Source organism: Electrophorus electricus, chromosome 15 (genome assembly GCF_013358815.1).
Source record: "Electrophorus electricus isolate fEleEle1 chromosome 15, fEleEle1.pri, whole genome shotgun sequence".
Classification (NCBI taxonomy): Eukaryota; Metazoa; Chordata; class Actinopteri; order Gymnotiformes; family Gymnotidae; genus Electrophorus; species Electrophorus electricus.
This window is the reverse complement of record NC_049549.1, coordinates 5,862,937-5,879,430: the sequence shown is the minus strand read 5'-3', so window position 1 is coordinate 5,879,430 and position 16,494 is coordinate 5,862,937. Positions and strand designations below refer to the sequence as shown.

The window sequence follows — 16,494 nt, the reverse complement described above, 5'->3', positions numbered from 1 at the left end:
TGAAAATAATCTTTGCTCTCTTCTTCTGTACTCCAGGTTTGGCCAAAAGGCTCCCTTTGAGAGCTTGACGAGAGTGGCTGCACTGACGAGAGTGGAGACACTGTGCCTCATTTTCTCCAGTGCTGGTGGATATGAAGGCGGCCACCCTGCTGACTGTCCCAATGGCTGATATGGATGCTTGTCGGTATTCCAACTGTACCAGCCGGAGCTTGGAAAATGGCATTTTGGCTCAGGTCTCCTCCATTTTGCCCCAGCCTCTCTGCTCAGCTCCTTCCTGGGCAGCACCGGCCTCCACCAGCACCTCCTGCCCGGCACTCCAGACGCCCAGACTCATCACCACCACTGCTTCCTCCTCTCTGCTCACCACCACCTCTACCATGTTCACCTCCCCTCTGCTTTGCACTGAGAATACCCAAATTAAGCAAGACCCCCTCCTCTTTCCCATTCTCCCTTCTTCTCTTCTCTGCACTGAGAACACCCAGCTAAGTCTGGACCCCCTGCTGTTCCCTACAGTCTCCCCATCTCTTCTCCACACTGAGAATACCCAGCTGAAACGGGGCTCTTTCCTCTCCTCCTCTCTCTCCTCTCCGTACTGTTTGAGCCCTTTGCTCCAGAGCACACTGACACCTGCTAGTGGCCTTTTGCCTGTGTGTTGTACCAGTGTTCTTCCCCAAGAAAAGCTGGATGTTACAGTGAAAAGGAGAAAAAGAGAGCAAGACAGCCCTTGCTCTGCTGAAGAGCTGCTACCACAGAGTGCGGAGCCAAATGAGGTACTCAAGGATGTATTTTTCTGCTTGTTTGCTGCCTCTTTTTCTCATATTTGAGATGCATATTCACTAGAAAATTCCATACCTCAAATTTATAGAAGGGTAGGCTTTTGATACCATCTGGCATTGGGAATGTTCTTAAGGTTTTGGCTTAAGTTCAGAGTAACTGATGTATAATGTTTGTATATATGTATCCAAAGGACTTGGAACATGAGGACCTTGTGGAGATGGACCAAGAATTGCCCTTGGAGATGCCTGTCCTGGAGCTGAGACTGACTGAGGAAGATGAGAAGCAGACGGTTGAGCTTGGAGAAGAGTTTGGGACGGTTGACACAGGCTCAGATGAACAAGCAGAACTGCTGAAAAAAAGGAAGGTACTGAAGTGTTGTTATCATTTTTTGAAAAATAATTCTAACCTGCATTTCAGCTGTAGCAAGTTCCTGTAGGAAGGCTGCTTTCCTGTCACGTCAACAGCACAAGTCTGTGACTCCTCCTCAACTTAATCTTGGGAAGGCTAATAAAGAGAAACTAGGTGTTTCTGCCTCTTTAAGATGAATGGATAATGGCCAAGAGTCAAAAGTGAGAGCAGGCTTGGCTATGTTGTCAGAGGTGGGAAGGCTGAATTAATCCTTCTTTCCCCAGCAATACTAGCTGATCACAAGTATCTGTTAGATCACAGATACAGAGCTGAACAATTTCTCTTCAAGCCTATTCACTCAATCAGCGATCCAATCACATTTGCATAAGTGGCAAGGAGTGGGTGATATGATGATATTGTTGTTGTGATAAATTACATCACAATACTCTGTCAGTACTTCTCTAACAGTGATCAACTGCATATTTTTTCATAGCCTACTTTAGATGTGGCAGTACTATTTTTGCTGCACTGTCTGCACAAACAATGCTAGTAAACCTCAGTAAAACTACATATTGTGAAAATGTCTTTATGCATAACTGTATGTATGTCTTTTTATCATATTGCATACCTCTAGTGGAAAGACAGAAAAGTATATTCTGTGGATCTGTGTATTTGACTTTGATTTGATTGAATTCTGTGTCATTGTCTGTGTGTTTTTTTTTAATCAGTATAAGCTGTTAAATCTGGTGTGCTGCTCCCTGGTACAAAAGTGTGCTGCTCCTGACCAGAAGGACCAGCATCCCTTGACTTTGTGGTCTCTGATAAAAGGCCTAGCCACAGATATCACCATCAGTGATCCAGAGTTCGTCCTCAAGGTACACATGAGGTGGCATGTAAGTCAGGCTGTCTGTGTCTGGCTGTCTGTGTTTGAGTAGGGGTTCTGTAAGTATTCATATGCAAGTTTGTTTGTGTATGTTCAGGAAAGGCTTAATAATTGGCATCTGAGCTTTTGAGTGTTGTAACTGGTAAAACTATGATGAGTCCACATGGCACTTCAGAACTGCAGCATGACTTCTTAAGCCACTAATACATCACCAAATGGTGAGAGATGTTCGGAGAGTTAAATGATCCATAAGGTGTTTTGGGTCAGCTTGTATTTTTTTCTCAATTGATTAACATTTTTTTAATTTGATACTGGCACATGATTGTCAGTCATTGAAGCTTAGTTTTCCTTTGCTTGGGTCAATGGTGCAAAACCATTGGTTTTACTAGACTCGACTCTCCTTATAAACTCCTGAAATATTTCTTGGCAACCATTGTGAGTGTCTAAGCACAAGTTTCATTACAAACTCTCATGTTATATTTTGGTAAGATTAAGACAGAAAATGCATAAACCTGAGAATCAGTAACAAAGCTATGACTGTAGCAAAACAGTTAGCAACAAGCGTTTTGAACCCCTGTATCGGTGCTAAGTTGCAAGAGAAATGAAATCAGTTTTCTGTATTTCCCATAAAGATTATGAGGGGATATATAAAGAGGCAGACTAAGAAAATCTAATGTATTTATAGATATATTTTATTTATGTAGAAATGCCATATATGGATGAATGTCATCCATCAAACCTACAAATTGTCTTGACACATCCATGTTCACCCAGTGACCTTCTAAGCAAGACATGAACATATACAATAAAATATTTATACCTATATATCAAATATATAAACTTTCAGTAGCAGGAAGTAACTAATTAATGTAAGAGGCTTAAAGAAAGGTTGGAGAAATAAGAGAACAGGGAGAGGTAAGAGAGACTGAGTCAGAGGAAGAGTATGAGGAAAGCCTTAGTCATGGTGAATCCTTTCAAATAAAATTTGGGCTACTGTACTTGAAAATGTCATCAATCATGGTTTGATGGGTATGAGAACCAGGTCAATATGTGCAGCCAGCTTTTGCTATTTTACACTAGCGTCTTAAATCTAAAACTTTTAGAAATGAAAAGAACTTCAGCCTCTCTTCTACTTTTTGGACCCGTTTTATCATGTGTTATTTGATAGAACACTGTTACTATCTTTACACCACATATGCCTAAACACTAATTCAACTAAATGCATTTGTAATGAGGCTTGCACCCAGGTCAGATAGCTGATGAGACCAACATTCCACTGGGTGAGCTACCATGCTTTACAGGTTAAACAACAGAAGTAAAAAAAACAAAAAAGGTGGGGAGTCAAACCCCAGCCCTGGCTGCTTTGTTACGAGGTAAATGAGCTCCTGCTAGACCGCAGCAGCCATTAAACAACCTGCACACATATTGTGCTTCAAAGGAATGGAGGACGAAAAATGGGGGGAAATAAACACCATACTGTGCGTGGAAAAAAGGGAAAACAAGGGATGCCACGGGAAGAAGGGCAGCCCCGATGTACTGAGGAAAACAAAACTCTAAAACTTCCAAAACAAAACCAGAAAGCAGGGAGGTGCCTTAGAGACTAATGGAAGCTGAGAGAGAGAGACACAGACTTGAGACGGAGAGGGGGAGTGTAAAAACACAGGCACCCTCGAAGAGCAGAAGAGAGGTGTAGCACAAAGGCTCACAGACCTCAATACCCAGAGTTACCGGCTAGGAGCTTGGTTCAACACTTTAGCAAAGACCCAACACTGAGTAACTGGGTCACTGGGCTTATATAGACCTAGTACAGCTGTTGGGCATCAGGCCTGATTGAAAGTGTGTCTGACTCAAGGCCTCCCCCTGGTGGCCGGAGGGGGCCTCGACCTGGCGGCAACCCTTACAGGACCCCCCACAGAAAGGGTGGCTCCTGACGTCCCAAGGCCAGCCGAACAATCCCGCTGAAAACCCCAAATGAGTTCACGTTCCAGGATGTGACAGGAGGAGATCCAGGACCGCTCCTCAGGCCATTATCGCTCCCAGTCAACCAAATACTGGACTCCACCACGGACCCGCCGGACATCTAAGAGACGCTTGACTGTGTACGCCGGTGCACTGTCCACTATGCACGGACCCGGTGGGTTGGAGGAGCCCACTGAACACAGTATGGGCTTAAGGCGAGACACATGGAAAGTGGGGTTGACTCGCAATGACAGGGGAAGGGCAAGGTTATAAGAAACAGGCTTTATGCGGCCAAGCACCTTGAATGGCCCGATGTAGCGAGGAGCGAATTTGCGAGGATAACCACACAAAGGTAGGTCCTTGTCTGATAGACAAACCTGCTGTCCTGTCCGATAAATCGGCGCTGGTCACCATCTCTTGTCGGCGTAACGCTTTTGAGCAGTAGCAGCAGATAAAAGAGCCCTGTGTGCCCTTTGCCAGGCCAAGCAGCAGCACCTGACTGTCTGCTCAGCAGACCGGACACTCATGTCAGCCTCTTGGTTGGGCAACGTCGGCGGATCATGCCCAAATTGGCACTCCAATGGCTACATGCCTAAGGAGCAGTGCCACAGGTTGTTGTTGGCAAACTATGCCCATAATAGGTGCGCAGACCAAGAGGATGGACAGGAAGAAGCCAGACAGTGGAGGGTGCGCTCCAAGTCCTGGCTAACCCTCTTGGTCTGGCCATTGGATTGGGGACAGGAGCTGGAGGATATCTGGCTTCTGCCCCCAACAACCGACAAAAGGCCCTCCAGAACCGGCTAGTGAATTGAGGCCCACGGTCTGACATGATATTGCTAGGTAGCTCATGAAGATGGACAACCTGTGTAAGCAATAATTTAGCTGTGTCCTTCGCAGATGGCAGTTTTGGCAGTGCAAAGAAGCAGCCGGCCTTGGAGAACCTGTCAACGACGACCAAAGTCACTGTGTTGCCCCTTGATGGGGGCATCCTTGTGATAAAATCGAGCAACAGGTGAGAACAAGGGTGCAAAGGGACAGCCTGTGGGTGCAACAGACCAGCGGGCCTTGTCCTGGGGTCCTTGCACTGAGCGCAGGTGCGACAAGAGTTCACAAATGCTTGGATGTTGCATGTGTGGTCACCAAAACCGCTGACGGAGAAACTCGAGCGTCCATGTGACTCCTGAGTGTGCCGAAAAGGGGGATGCATGTCCCCACTCAAGGACCCGAGCTCTAACCACCTTAGGTACATACAGCCGCTCCAGACGGCTTCCACCTGAGTCTGGTTCAGCAAGGAGGGCCTGATGTACTGCCTTCTCAACCCCCCTCTGGATTGGCGCTATGACGCGGGCCCTGGGGATAACGGTCGAGGGTGGAGCAGAAGAAGGATTCCCACTGGTGGGAGAGGGTATCTGTCTTGGTGTTCTTAGTGCCTGGCCAGTATGATAAAGTCAAACTGGGCAAAGAACAGTCCCCATCTGGCCTGGTATGGATTAAGCCGATTGGTTTGCTGAACGTAAGACAAGTTCTTGTGGTACGTCCAGACCAGGAAGGTGTGTTTTGCCCCCTCCAGCCAGTGCCTCCACTCCTCGAGCGCAAGCTTGACTGCCAGTAATTCACGGTTGCCCATGTCATATTTCCTTTCTGCAGGGGACAGACGCCAGGAGAAGTAGGCACAGGGATGCAGTTTTTTGTCCTCTTTTGATCGCTGGGACAGAACTGCACCGACACTCACCTCAGATGTGTCCACCTCAACGGTAAATGGAAGCTCCGCATCAGGGAGCTGAAGAATAGGAGCCGTGATCAGATGGTGCTTTAGTTCTTCGAATGCCTGCTGGGCTTCAGTGGACCAGCAGAACTGACCAGACGCCTTCCTGGTCAACATGGTCAGTGGGGCTGCAACTGTGCTAAAGTTCTTAATGAACCTGCGGTAAAAATTTGTGAAGCCCAGGAAGCATTGGACCAGATGTACCTAGGTGGGGCTAGACCAGTTCTCTACAGCCCGTACCTTGGCAAGGTCCATGCATAACTTTTTGTGGGAGATGACAAATCCCAAAAAGGAGATGGTTTGTGCATGGAATACAGACTTCTCCATCTTGACAAAGAGGTGGTTCTCGAGTAGAAGCTGGAGGACCTACCTAACATGGGTAACATGTTTGTCTACCCTTTGGCTGTATATTAAAATGTCGTCCAAGTAGACAAACACGTACCTGTCAAGGGCTCCCCTTAGGACCTCATTGATGTACGCAGGTGTGTTCATCAACCCAAAGGGCATGACAAGATATTCATAGTGCCCGAGGAGGAGATGAACACCGTCTTCCACTTGTCTCCCTCTTGGATTCTCACCAAGTTGTAGGCGCTGTGCAGGTCCAGTTTAGTGAAAATGGAGGCCTGCTACAGCGCCTCAAATGTTGAGGTCATGAGGGGCAATGGAGAATAGTCCTTGACAGTTATTCTGTTAAGGCCCCGGTAGTCTATACAGGGGCGTAGCCCGCCGTCTTTCTTCCTGACAAAGAAAATCCCCGCACCAGCCGGGGAAGTACATGGCTGGATGAACCCTAGGGCTATGGCTTCCTGTATATATTCATCCATTGCCTGAAGTTCAGGCCCTGAAAGGGAAAAGAAGCGGCCTCTAATGGACTGGTGCCGGAAGGAGGTTTATGGCCATGTCATATGGCCGGTGGGGAGGCAATAGTTGGGCCTTCTGTTTGCTACATGCTTCCCTCAGGTCCCAGTATTCCTGGGAGACTCGAGACAGGTTCGGGCCATCGGGATTATGACCAGCCCCAGACTGAGGCTTGGGTAGTTGCAGACAGGAGGTCTGAAATGTCAAACTCCAAGACAGCACTGATTGGCTCAGCCAGTCTACATGAGGATTATGTCGCTGAAGCCAGGGGTACCTCAAAATCAGTTGCAAGTCGGGAACATGGATAACAAACAGCACTGTTTGGTGTGTGGGCCGACTTGTAACGTGACTGGATGAGTCTGATGGCTAACAACCCCTGGATCAAGGGACCGATCATCGATGGAAGCAATGGGTAGGGGTTCATCCAGTGGGACCAGTGGCAGGGCTAACTTGTTGGCTAACCCAGCATCAAGAAAGTTGCCTGCCGCTCCTGAGTCCACAAATGCCTGGAGACATGTTTCCGGCATTCCCCAAGCAATTGTGGTACTGAGGGACAACCCTTGAGCTCGGGGAGGACTGGTTGAGTCCATCAGAGGTCCTCCCTCCCCTAATAGACATTGCCTTTTCCCCGGAGCTCAGGACAAGCTGGGTGAAGATGACCTGAGCTTCCGCAGTACAGACACCTCCCTTCCCACATCCGAGCGTTGCGTTTACTTTGAGAAAGGCAGGTGTCCGAGCTGCATTGGCTGGGGTCCGGACTCCCCCTGCATATGAACAGGGCTAAGGGTGCACGAGAGCCTTGACTGACCTCTGGTCACTGTACTCTGCGCCTCTCTTGTACATGATTGTCAATTCGCAACACCAGATCGATCAGGTCGTCGAGAGAGGCGGGAGTATCTCGGTGGACCAGTTCATCTTTAAACTCCTGGCTGAGTCCCTGGTGGAAAGCAGCCATTAGCGCTGCGAGGTTCCATCCACTCTCGGCTGCCATAATGCGAAAATCACTGGCGTAATCAGCCACCGCTTTTTCCCCGACGTATATTATATTTCCCTCGAAGAGCAGAAGAGAGGTGTAGCAGAAGGGCCCACAGACCTCAACACTCAGAGTTCCCGGCTAGGAGCTTGGCTCAACACTTTAGCAAAGAACCAGCACTGAGTAACTGGGTCACCGGGCTTATATAGACCTAGCACAGCTGTTGGGCATCAGGCCTGATTGGTAGTGTGCCTGACTCGAGGATTCCCATGGTGGCCAGAGGGGGCCTCGATGTGGCACCAACCTTTACAGCATTTTGTCCTCTCATCTTTTGAAGGTCTAGCACTGCAGACTTCATCAGTGTATGACCTTACTTCAAGTCCTACTTACTAAGTAAATAAATGCATCCTTTTGCAGCCTAGCTGTGTGTCCTGAATATGAATGGGCCATTACTGAACTCTAGTCAGGGAGCACAATCAATTTGTTCACGGTAATGTGTAATAATGGGCTGCACCCATTCAAAGTGGTTGTAACCATATGTAACATGTAAATACATGTACACAAAATGGAAGTTTACCATTTCCAACTGTCATACAGGCTACAACCATGTTAAGATGCTATCTCTGTTACAAGCAATATTCATAAGTGACCACAAAGATGCCAAAGATGGCGCCGGTGAGGGCGGCTGCCGTCACGACTGCTCCGACCACACTTTTTGCACTTTTTGCACTTTTCCTTGCACAATTTTCGCTTTTAAAACCCTTCACTCTGCACCACAATGTGCATCACATACAGCAGAGATGCTCTTATTTCTATTAGTCAACACAACAATCACCTCAAATTGCTTCTAACCCCGGACCTGAGCTGGCCGAGTGAGATCCTGAGGGAGAACAAAGGATGCGATGCGAGGAAAAGGCCTTGAGGGAAGTGAGCCGGCATCAGGAACAGGCTGAAGGCTCGCATCCTGCTAGCCTGCTAGCCTCGCATCCTGCTAGCCAATGTCCAGTCTCTGGACAACACACTCGATGACCTCCAGGCCAGAACAAAGTTCCAGAGGGACATTCGGGACTGCAACCTCCTCTGCTTCACCAAGGCATGGCTGAACCCAGCGGTACTGAGCCACGCTATCCAGCCGGCCGAGTTCTTCTTGGTATGCTGCATGGACAGGACGGCAGATTCGGGGAAGTCAAGAGGCGGTGGAGTGTGTGTGATGGTAAACAACAGCTGGTGTAACAATGCTAATGTTGTCATTCTCACCTGCTCCTGCTCACCCAACCTGGAGCTGCTCGCCATCAAGTTTCATCCTTTCTACCTTCCTCGTGAGTTCACCTTGGTTATCGTCAACACCGTGTGCATTCCACCTCAGGCAAACACGGACACTGCATTGTGTGAACTTCATGAGGCTCTCGCATAGTTACAGGTACAACACCGGGACGCTGCACTTATTGTGGTTGGGGATTTTAACAGCGCTAACCTCAAGCGTGCAGTGCCCAACCTTTCCAGCACATAACCTGCCCCACCAGGGGAAAGAGGACAATAGACCACTGCTACACCCCATACAAGGACAGTTACAAGGCACTAGCTCATCCACCGTTTGGTAAGTCCACCATCTTCCTCATACCAAAATATAAACAAAGGCTGAAATGAGAAACTCTGTTTCAGAGGGAGGTCGCGCTCTGGACAGACCAATCGGTAGCCGCTCTGCAGGACTCTCTGGATGATGCGGACTGGGACATGTTCCGGCGCAGCACTGATGATGTTAGCGAGTTAACGGAAACAGTAGTGGGGTTCATTGGGAAACTGGTGGACAAAACAATCCCAAGAGCCACCTTCAAGACATTTTCCAACCAGAAGCCAAGGGTGGGCAAAACCATCTGCAAGGCTCTGAACTCTCGTACTGCTGCCTACAATGCGGGGACAATCAGTGGGAACATGGACGAGTACAAGTGTGCGGCATCTGGAGTGCGCAGGGCAGGGAGAGAGGCGAAGCGGCGCTACGGGAAAAAACTAGAGTCACAGTTACAGCAGAGTGGCTCTAGATCCCTGTGGCAGGGGCTACTGACGATCACGGACTACCCCCTGGACTGACGAGTGCGGATGAGTCTCAAAGGCAAAGGAGCTAAATACATTCTTCGCTCGCTTTGAGACTGCAGCGCTAATGCTAACAGCGCTAGCGCTAACAATGCAGATGGTGCTATCGGTGCAGCGCATGTGCAGAGTCTACCAGAGGACAGCGCACCCTCATCATCATGGAGAGTGACGTGAGGAGAGTATTTAAAAGAGTGAATACCAAGAAGGTGGCAGGACCAGACGGCATCTGCAGGAGAGTCCTCAAAGCCTGCGCAGACCAGCTAGCCCCGGTATTCCCTGACATCTTTAACCTCTCCCTGATGCACGGTGTCGTCCCATCCTGCTTCAAACGGTCCACCATTGTCCCTGTCCTCGGCCTTCCTGTCTCAACGAGTACTGCCCTGTTGCCCTCACAACGGTCGTGATGAAACGCTTTCAAAAGCTGGTCAGAGACTTCATCATCTCTTCACTGCCAGCCTACATCGACCCACTGCAGTTTGCATACCGCCACAACCGCTCCACTGATGATGCAATTGCACATCTGCTGTACACCACACTGACCCACCTGGACAAAGGGAGGGGTAATTATGTTAAAATACTGTTTGTCGACTACAGTTCAGCATTTAACACCATCATCCCCTCCAGAATCATTACCAAGTTGGAGGATCTGGGACTGCATCGATCCCTGTGTGACTGGATCTCCAACTTCCTAACAGGCAGATCATAAGCATTACGGGTGGGTAACTGTGTCTCATCCACCTTTACCCTCAGCACTGGAGCTCCCCAGGGTTGTGTCCTAAGACCCCTGCTCTACTCACTGTACACCTAGGACTGCATGGCCACTTCCAGCTCTACCACCATTGTCAAGTTTGCTGATGATACCGTCGTCATGGGCCTGATCTCAGACAACAATGAGAGGGCCTACCTGAAGGAGATTAAACACCTGGAGAACTGGTGCCAGGAAAATAATCTCATAAACGTCAGCAATCCAAAGGAGCTGATTGTGGACTGCAGCAAGAAGCAGGAGCGGCACTACCACCTGTTAGGATCAACGGAACCACGGTGGAGAGAGTAGACATTTTCAGGTACCTTGGAATTCACATCTCGTAGAACCTGTCCTGGTCCTGCCACACCAACTCCCTGACAAAGAAGGCTCATCAGCGTCTTTACCACCTCAGACACCTAAGAGACTTCAGACTGCCCTCCAAGGTGCTGAAGACCAACACAGAGAGACTGAAGAGGAGCTTCTTCCCGCAGGCCATTCGGGCCCTGAATTAGGGCAACTGATGGAACTGATGGGACTACTCTGCGTATTATGTCCACAATAACATCATAAAAAAATAAACTGTAAAAAACTGTCAAGTGTAAATACTGGAAATTGAACATTATATATATATATGCATAGTATACATCCCCTCTTCATTCATCATAGCTTATTTATTTATTCATGAAACTGCATTCCATTTCCCTGTATCTCTCAGCCATGGACAGACCATTTACAAAAACATTTTATTGCCAGTTATACCATGTATGACTATGCACATGACAAATAAACTCTGAACTTTGAAACTGTGCATTTAGGTATAGCAAATAACTATGTACTGCAAAATGAATGAAGAGTTTACAACATGTCCATAAATAATCCCATCAAATAAATATATACATTCTGTTCATTGTGTTTTCTCTATGTATGCAGCAAATGTAGCATTATATACACAAATGTTATATAAGTATGTCTGGAATTTTGATGTAAACATTTAATTTTGAGGCAAATCTGCAGCATTGTAAGAAACGTGCTCAGGCATTTTAGAGCAGTGATGCTGTTTCCTTAAATATGTGCAAGCAATTGAGAACAAATATTCTTGTAGTTTGTTATAGTGTCTTAAGTTCTTTTTTGTATTACAAGTAGATGTGGAAATGTAATTTTGATTTGGGTTTATGCTGTCAAACTGCTGGTTTATTTCTGTCTTGTTTTGGTGTATTCTTACTTTTGAAGATCTTACTGTCCATCCACTTGCTGAGTAAGACGTCGTTTATGTACGTGTCCCTAAAACTGCAGTGAGGTTATGTAAAGATACTTCATTACCTATAACTGTTTTCTCTCTCTATCAGGTAGCCGTATACACCAGGCAGGAGCTGAACATTCGCATCACGGCCAACTTCCTGCTGGCCTTGGCTGCCCACCTGCCCGGCTCCAAGCCCCACCTGCGGAGGTACTTCTGTGCAGCCGTGCAGCTGCCCTCTGATTGGCTGGAGGTGACGAGGATTTACAGTGTGGTGAGGATTATCATGAACCTGAATGTTTTGCCAACCTGTCCTAGGTCTAAAAGCTGTTGCATTAGAGATTGCAACGTGATCTCAGTCATTCCACTTGGTCTTTCTTTCCACTTAAATTGCCTAGACAGCAGGGCAGTCCAAAAGAACAGTACTAGCAGAATTATATTCGTATCTTATTTTTCATCTGTTTCTTCCCAGTGTTTCAGCCCCTCTCTCCCGTCATGTCTGAAGAAAGCCCTGACGGATAAGTTCAAGCAGTTCAGCGAGTATCAGCTAGCCAAGTACAACACACGCAAGCACCGCTGCAAGCATATTCAGAAGAAACGCAAAGCCTTGGTATAGTCCCCCCACCTAATTTGGAGAATTGTGAGCCCACAGATGAAGCATTATGGGCCGTTACTGCCATTTGTTGTGCAGTTGGCGTGATGTGTCCCACTAAACAGCTAAACAGAATCAGCTCTGGGATTAGTTCACCAAGGCTTGAGTCTGGAAATATGACCTAAATCTAAATATATGAATATTAGTCCTGTGGTCATCACTGAATATGTAAGGACATGTTTCTGGTCTTCCATCCTGCATAGGAACCATCTCCTGAGCAGTGGGAGAAATGGGCAAGCCTTGTCAGATCAGATCCCAAGATGCTTAAAAAATTTGTGAGTTATTCTCTCTCCTGGGCCATTTTTTTTGTTTGTTTCCTGTTGTTAAGAGAGGCAATGTATTTTTTCTAGTATGAATACATTAGTTTTACTACTATAATATGGACTCTTGAGTTTTAATAAACATTACATTAGGACTGTGTGTGTATGTGTGTGTGTGTGTGTGTGTGTGTGTGATGCTTCAGTTGTTGATGGATGAGCGCCCAGTCGTGGATAAAAAGCAGAGCGAATTCAACATGAAGAAGATGATAAAACGCCTCCATATTAAAGAGCCTTCAGAGTTTGTCATGGCCATTCTGGGGAAAAAGTGCGTTCCAGCCATGTTCCAGACACTCCATGCTCATTTAAATACGCAAATATATTCACAAATGACACCTTTGGAAATACTTCAGGGAAGTGTTTATAATTCTAGATGTCTCCTTCATAAGCCATAACAGCTTGCATGAACCTATATTAGCATATGTACATTCCAACAGGCATTACCTGTCATAAGAGCTGCTTTGTCATGGTGACATAACACCTATGTGAATGGCATAGATCTTTGTTATGCTGTACAGTTTTCCAAGTTGAAATGACCTAGATTGTTATGACTACTGGCTTATTGTACCTCAGTTTATTTCTGGTATGTTACATACTGTCACATTTAATGTGACAGCACTTAAAGGTGAGGGAAGTTGGAAAACTGAACAATGAGATCACTTCAAAAGAGACATTTTGCTGTTTATCCTGTACTTTGTATGTGGTGGGAAGACATGAAAGCTCCCATGTAACATGTTTATAGTGACGATTTTGAAATTGACATGTTTTACAGAATTATATTTTCTGTGGTTGATTTTCTTTCACTTTAAGTTAAGTGAATTTCATTTACAAGATATTTATGAAAACTTTTGGAAATTAGGATGTAGGAAGTCAATCACAATAAACTGTAAAACTGTTGTTTTCAAGTCAGGCCAAGTACAAGCAGATATTGGCGCGATGTTTTCCAAGTGCTCTCATTTGTTTAATTTCCCAACTAGCGTCATGATGTTACTTCATCACCCTTATGTCACTCTTACATACCAGAAGTCCATTGAGCTACAGATTCACTTATAAAGGTGCCATGTAGCCTTATCCATACTACCCTTAAGTATATTTATTCTTTTTGTTATCAAAGATTCTTTTTTTCTCTTTATCAAATACTTTTTTTTTCTTTACTGACTCTTTAGCGTGTGTTTGTGTCTGTGTGTGTGTGTGTGTGTGTGTGTGTGTGTGTGTGTGTGTGTGTGTGTGTGTGTGTGTGTGTGTGAGACGTATGTGCACACACCCAGGTACCCAGCTGATATAAAGGCCTTTGCACGCAGTGGTCTGAGTGGTTTGTGGCAGAGAGAGAGAGCAGGCCAGCGTATGAAGCTGAGGCAGCCAGACACATGGGAGACCAGACTGAGTCGAGAGGGAAACACTGCAGCCGCTTGGGAAAAGCTCATAGGTTAAGGAAGAATATGCCCATTTTCTCTCATTGTCTTTCTTTCTACTTGTTGGTTTTTCTGTATTATTTTTCTTTATTTCTGTCTCTTGCTCTTTTTCTGTCACACTCCCCAGCACGTGATCATATGATTGTACGCATGTGCACGTACATACTTCAGTCTGCACTCACATTCATTCTGGGGGCCTTAGAATATGACTTTTTTCTAATTGAAATAGAAAATGTTCAAGCTAGTGGCTGCATCTACAGTTCCTACACTCCTAATATGAGCTGCCCAATATAGGCTGTATAGTAAATGTGCTGCTGTTGTGTGTCTGCAGACAGTAACTCACTGCCCTTCATGGCTATGCTAAGGAACCTGAGGAATATGATCACCCAAGGCATCAGTGAGGAACACCACAAGAGGATTCTGAAGAGGCTGACCTCAAAGGTGACGTCTTGGTTCACCTCAGCTATCACTTCTCCTCGCATCGATGTATGTACTCTCAAACTATTCACTTCACCGCTTAGTACACCGTACTGACAAGCTTTGTGTCATGTTTCAGTCTTCTGTGATACAGAGCAGGCAGTTCCCTTTTCGTTTCCTGTCTGCCTATAAAGTGATTATGGAGCTCAGCAAGTTAAGTAAGTCAAGCTACTGTAATATAGTAGTGTTACACAACCTTCATAACATATCTCATATCCCTTTACGGATGCACCAATCATAATGTCAGATTTCTGGAATGATCACTGTAATCAGTATTTGGTGCCTACATGGGCAAATCATGATGGGCAAATGAAGATGCTCGTCATGCTATGTCTTTAATTTATAGATATAGACATCAGTAAATGATGTCTATAAATGATGTCTAGTAAATGATTAGTTACATTTTTTGCTGTTTGTAAATGGAAATGCATACAAAGAAAACATTTTCCTTAGATGCCTATCCACATACCAAATCAAGAGACAATAATACATATGGTGCATATTTAACAAGCAAAAAAACACAAACAAACAAACAAACCAAAAACAACCCAAACCAAGTGGAACAACATCTAAGTGCCAAACATGAGGCATTGTCTTAGTATAAACATACAGTGCTGGAGTGTAAGTAATGATAATATGAATATTAATAAATATCAGGCAAATACTTATGTGAAATACATATAGTATTGTTCATAAGTACCTGGACATTGACCTAGTTTTGGGAGAACCATGTAGACATTTCCTTTTTATTTACATCATTCCTTTCTATATTTTTTGCTTCTCTTATTCCACTGTGCAGTTACAACATGTCCTGTATTGATAGGAATCACTAACTTGCCAAGGTAACATTGTGCACTTTGTGTAATGACTTGGTCATTCTAGTTGGTGGCTCTATAAAGCCCGTGCCCAACAGTAAGGATCTCCTGCAAGTGGTCCTTAAGAGCATTCCGAAGAGTCGGCGTTACAGTCGCTTCGACTGGTCCACAGCCAGCCGGAAGAGGCTCCGTGTGGCGCTCACCATCCCTTTCGTCTACCGCCTTTACAGAGCAAAACGCAGCCTGCAGCAGAAAGCCAGGTCTGTACTCAGCATGCTCTTTTTGTTGTCAGCTTGGGGTTGAGTTTAGGTGTGGAGTAAATTTTACCATTGGATAGAAGCCTGTCTAACAAGCTTTAATGCAGGGCTGAGCAGGCAAAGTTGAGTAAAACACAGGGTCTGCATTTTGAATTCCCTGGTAAGTTGCTGTGGCTTTTGGTTCCCCAGTCAGAGGAGGTTCACCCAGGAGCTCCTGGATCGCTACCGGCAGGCTCTGGAGACAGCTGTGCAGATCTCCTGCAGATACAACATCCCCCCTCTGTCCGGACGTACGCTGATCATCTTCACGAACCGCTGGGGGAGATGGCCACACTTGAAGCCTGTATACGACTTCTGTCTGCCTCCAGACATTTCAGACAGTACGGAGAACACCAGTCGTCCACCGTTGGTAAGATGGAATTGTCTGTATATGACATTTCAGATGCCTTTGGGATGTCTGTAGTGTTTTTTCCATTTACGATGTGAAAGACACCATTCATCGTGGTAGGTGAACACCTATCTTGTATCTAAACTCTTATTATAGTGTATTAGGTACACCTATCTTACATCTGCATGTTTTTAGTTATGTATAGTAGGTTTTATACATTTCAGTGTACATTTCTGAAAATGTCAGATTAAGGACTATAGAATGGCATACACAAATCGTTCCTGCCCCCAGACAGGCTGTTGATTTACTATACACATGCAGTGTCTACCTGCAAGGTTGGTGTTTTAATAAAATATATAATCACCTAAATATTTTTGCAAAATGGCTTTTATAAGGTCAAAGGCATAGTCCAACCAAATGTATATTCTAAACAAACAGATGACCTGGTTAAATGTTAACTCTAAACAAAACAGATGAGCTGGTTAATAGTACAGTCCAGCCAAAAATGGTGGCATAATGCTAGTTGGTACTATTACCTTT

The 16,494-nt window shown here is 45.8% G+C and overlaps 1 protein-coding gene across 2 annotated transcripts in view; it reads left to right on the top strand.

Annotated features, from left to right (window-relative positions):
- Window positions 1-16,494, top strand: part of LOC113587747 (telomerase protein component 1-like) — a 37,924-nt gene that overhangs the window by 654 nt on the left and 20,776 nt on the right. For both annotated transcript variants that reach the window (XM_027026582.2, XM_027026590.2), the window contains exons 2-13: window positions 37-770; window positions 968-1,141; window positions 1,854-2,000; window positions 11,746-11,910; window positions 12,109-12,246; window positions 12,492-12,563; window positions 12,752-12,873; window positions 13,874-14,031; window positions 14,349-14,458; window positions 14,574-14,652; window positions 15,377-15,569; window positions 15,756-15,975. In XM_027026582.2, the coding sequence (XP_026882383.2) occupies window positions 132-770; window positions 968-1,141; window positions 1,854-2,000; window positions 11,746-11,910; window positions 12,109-12,246; window positions 12,492-12,563; window positions 12,752-12,873; window positions 13,874-14,031; window positions 14,349-14,458; window positions 14,574-14,652; window positions 15,377-15,569; window positions 15,756-15,975 (2,217 nt within the window). In that variant the 5' untranslated portion in view covers window positions 37-131. The remainder of the gene's footprint in view (window positions 1-36; window positions 771-967; window positions 1,142-1,853; window positions 2,001-11,745; window positions 11,911-12,108; window positions 12,247-12,491; window positions 12,564-12,751; window positions 12,874-13,873; window positions 14,032-14,348; window positions 14,459-14,573; window positions 14,653-15,376; window positions 15,570-15,755; window positions 15,976-16,494) is intronic.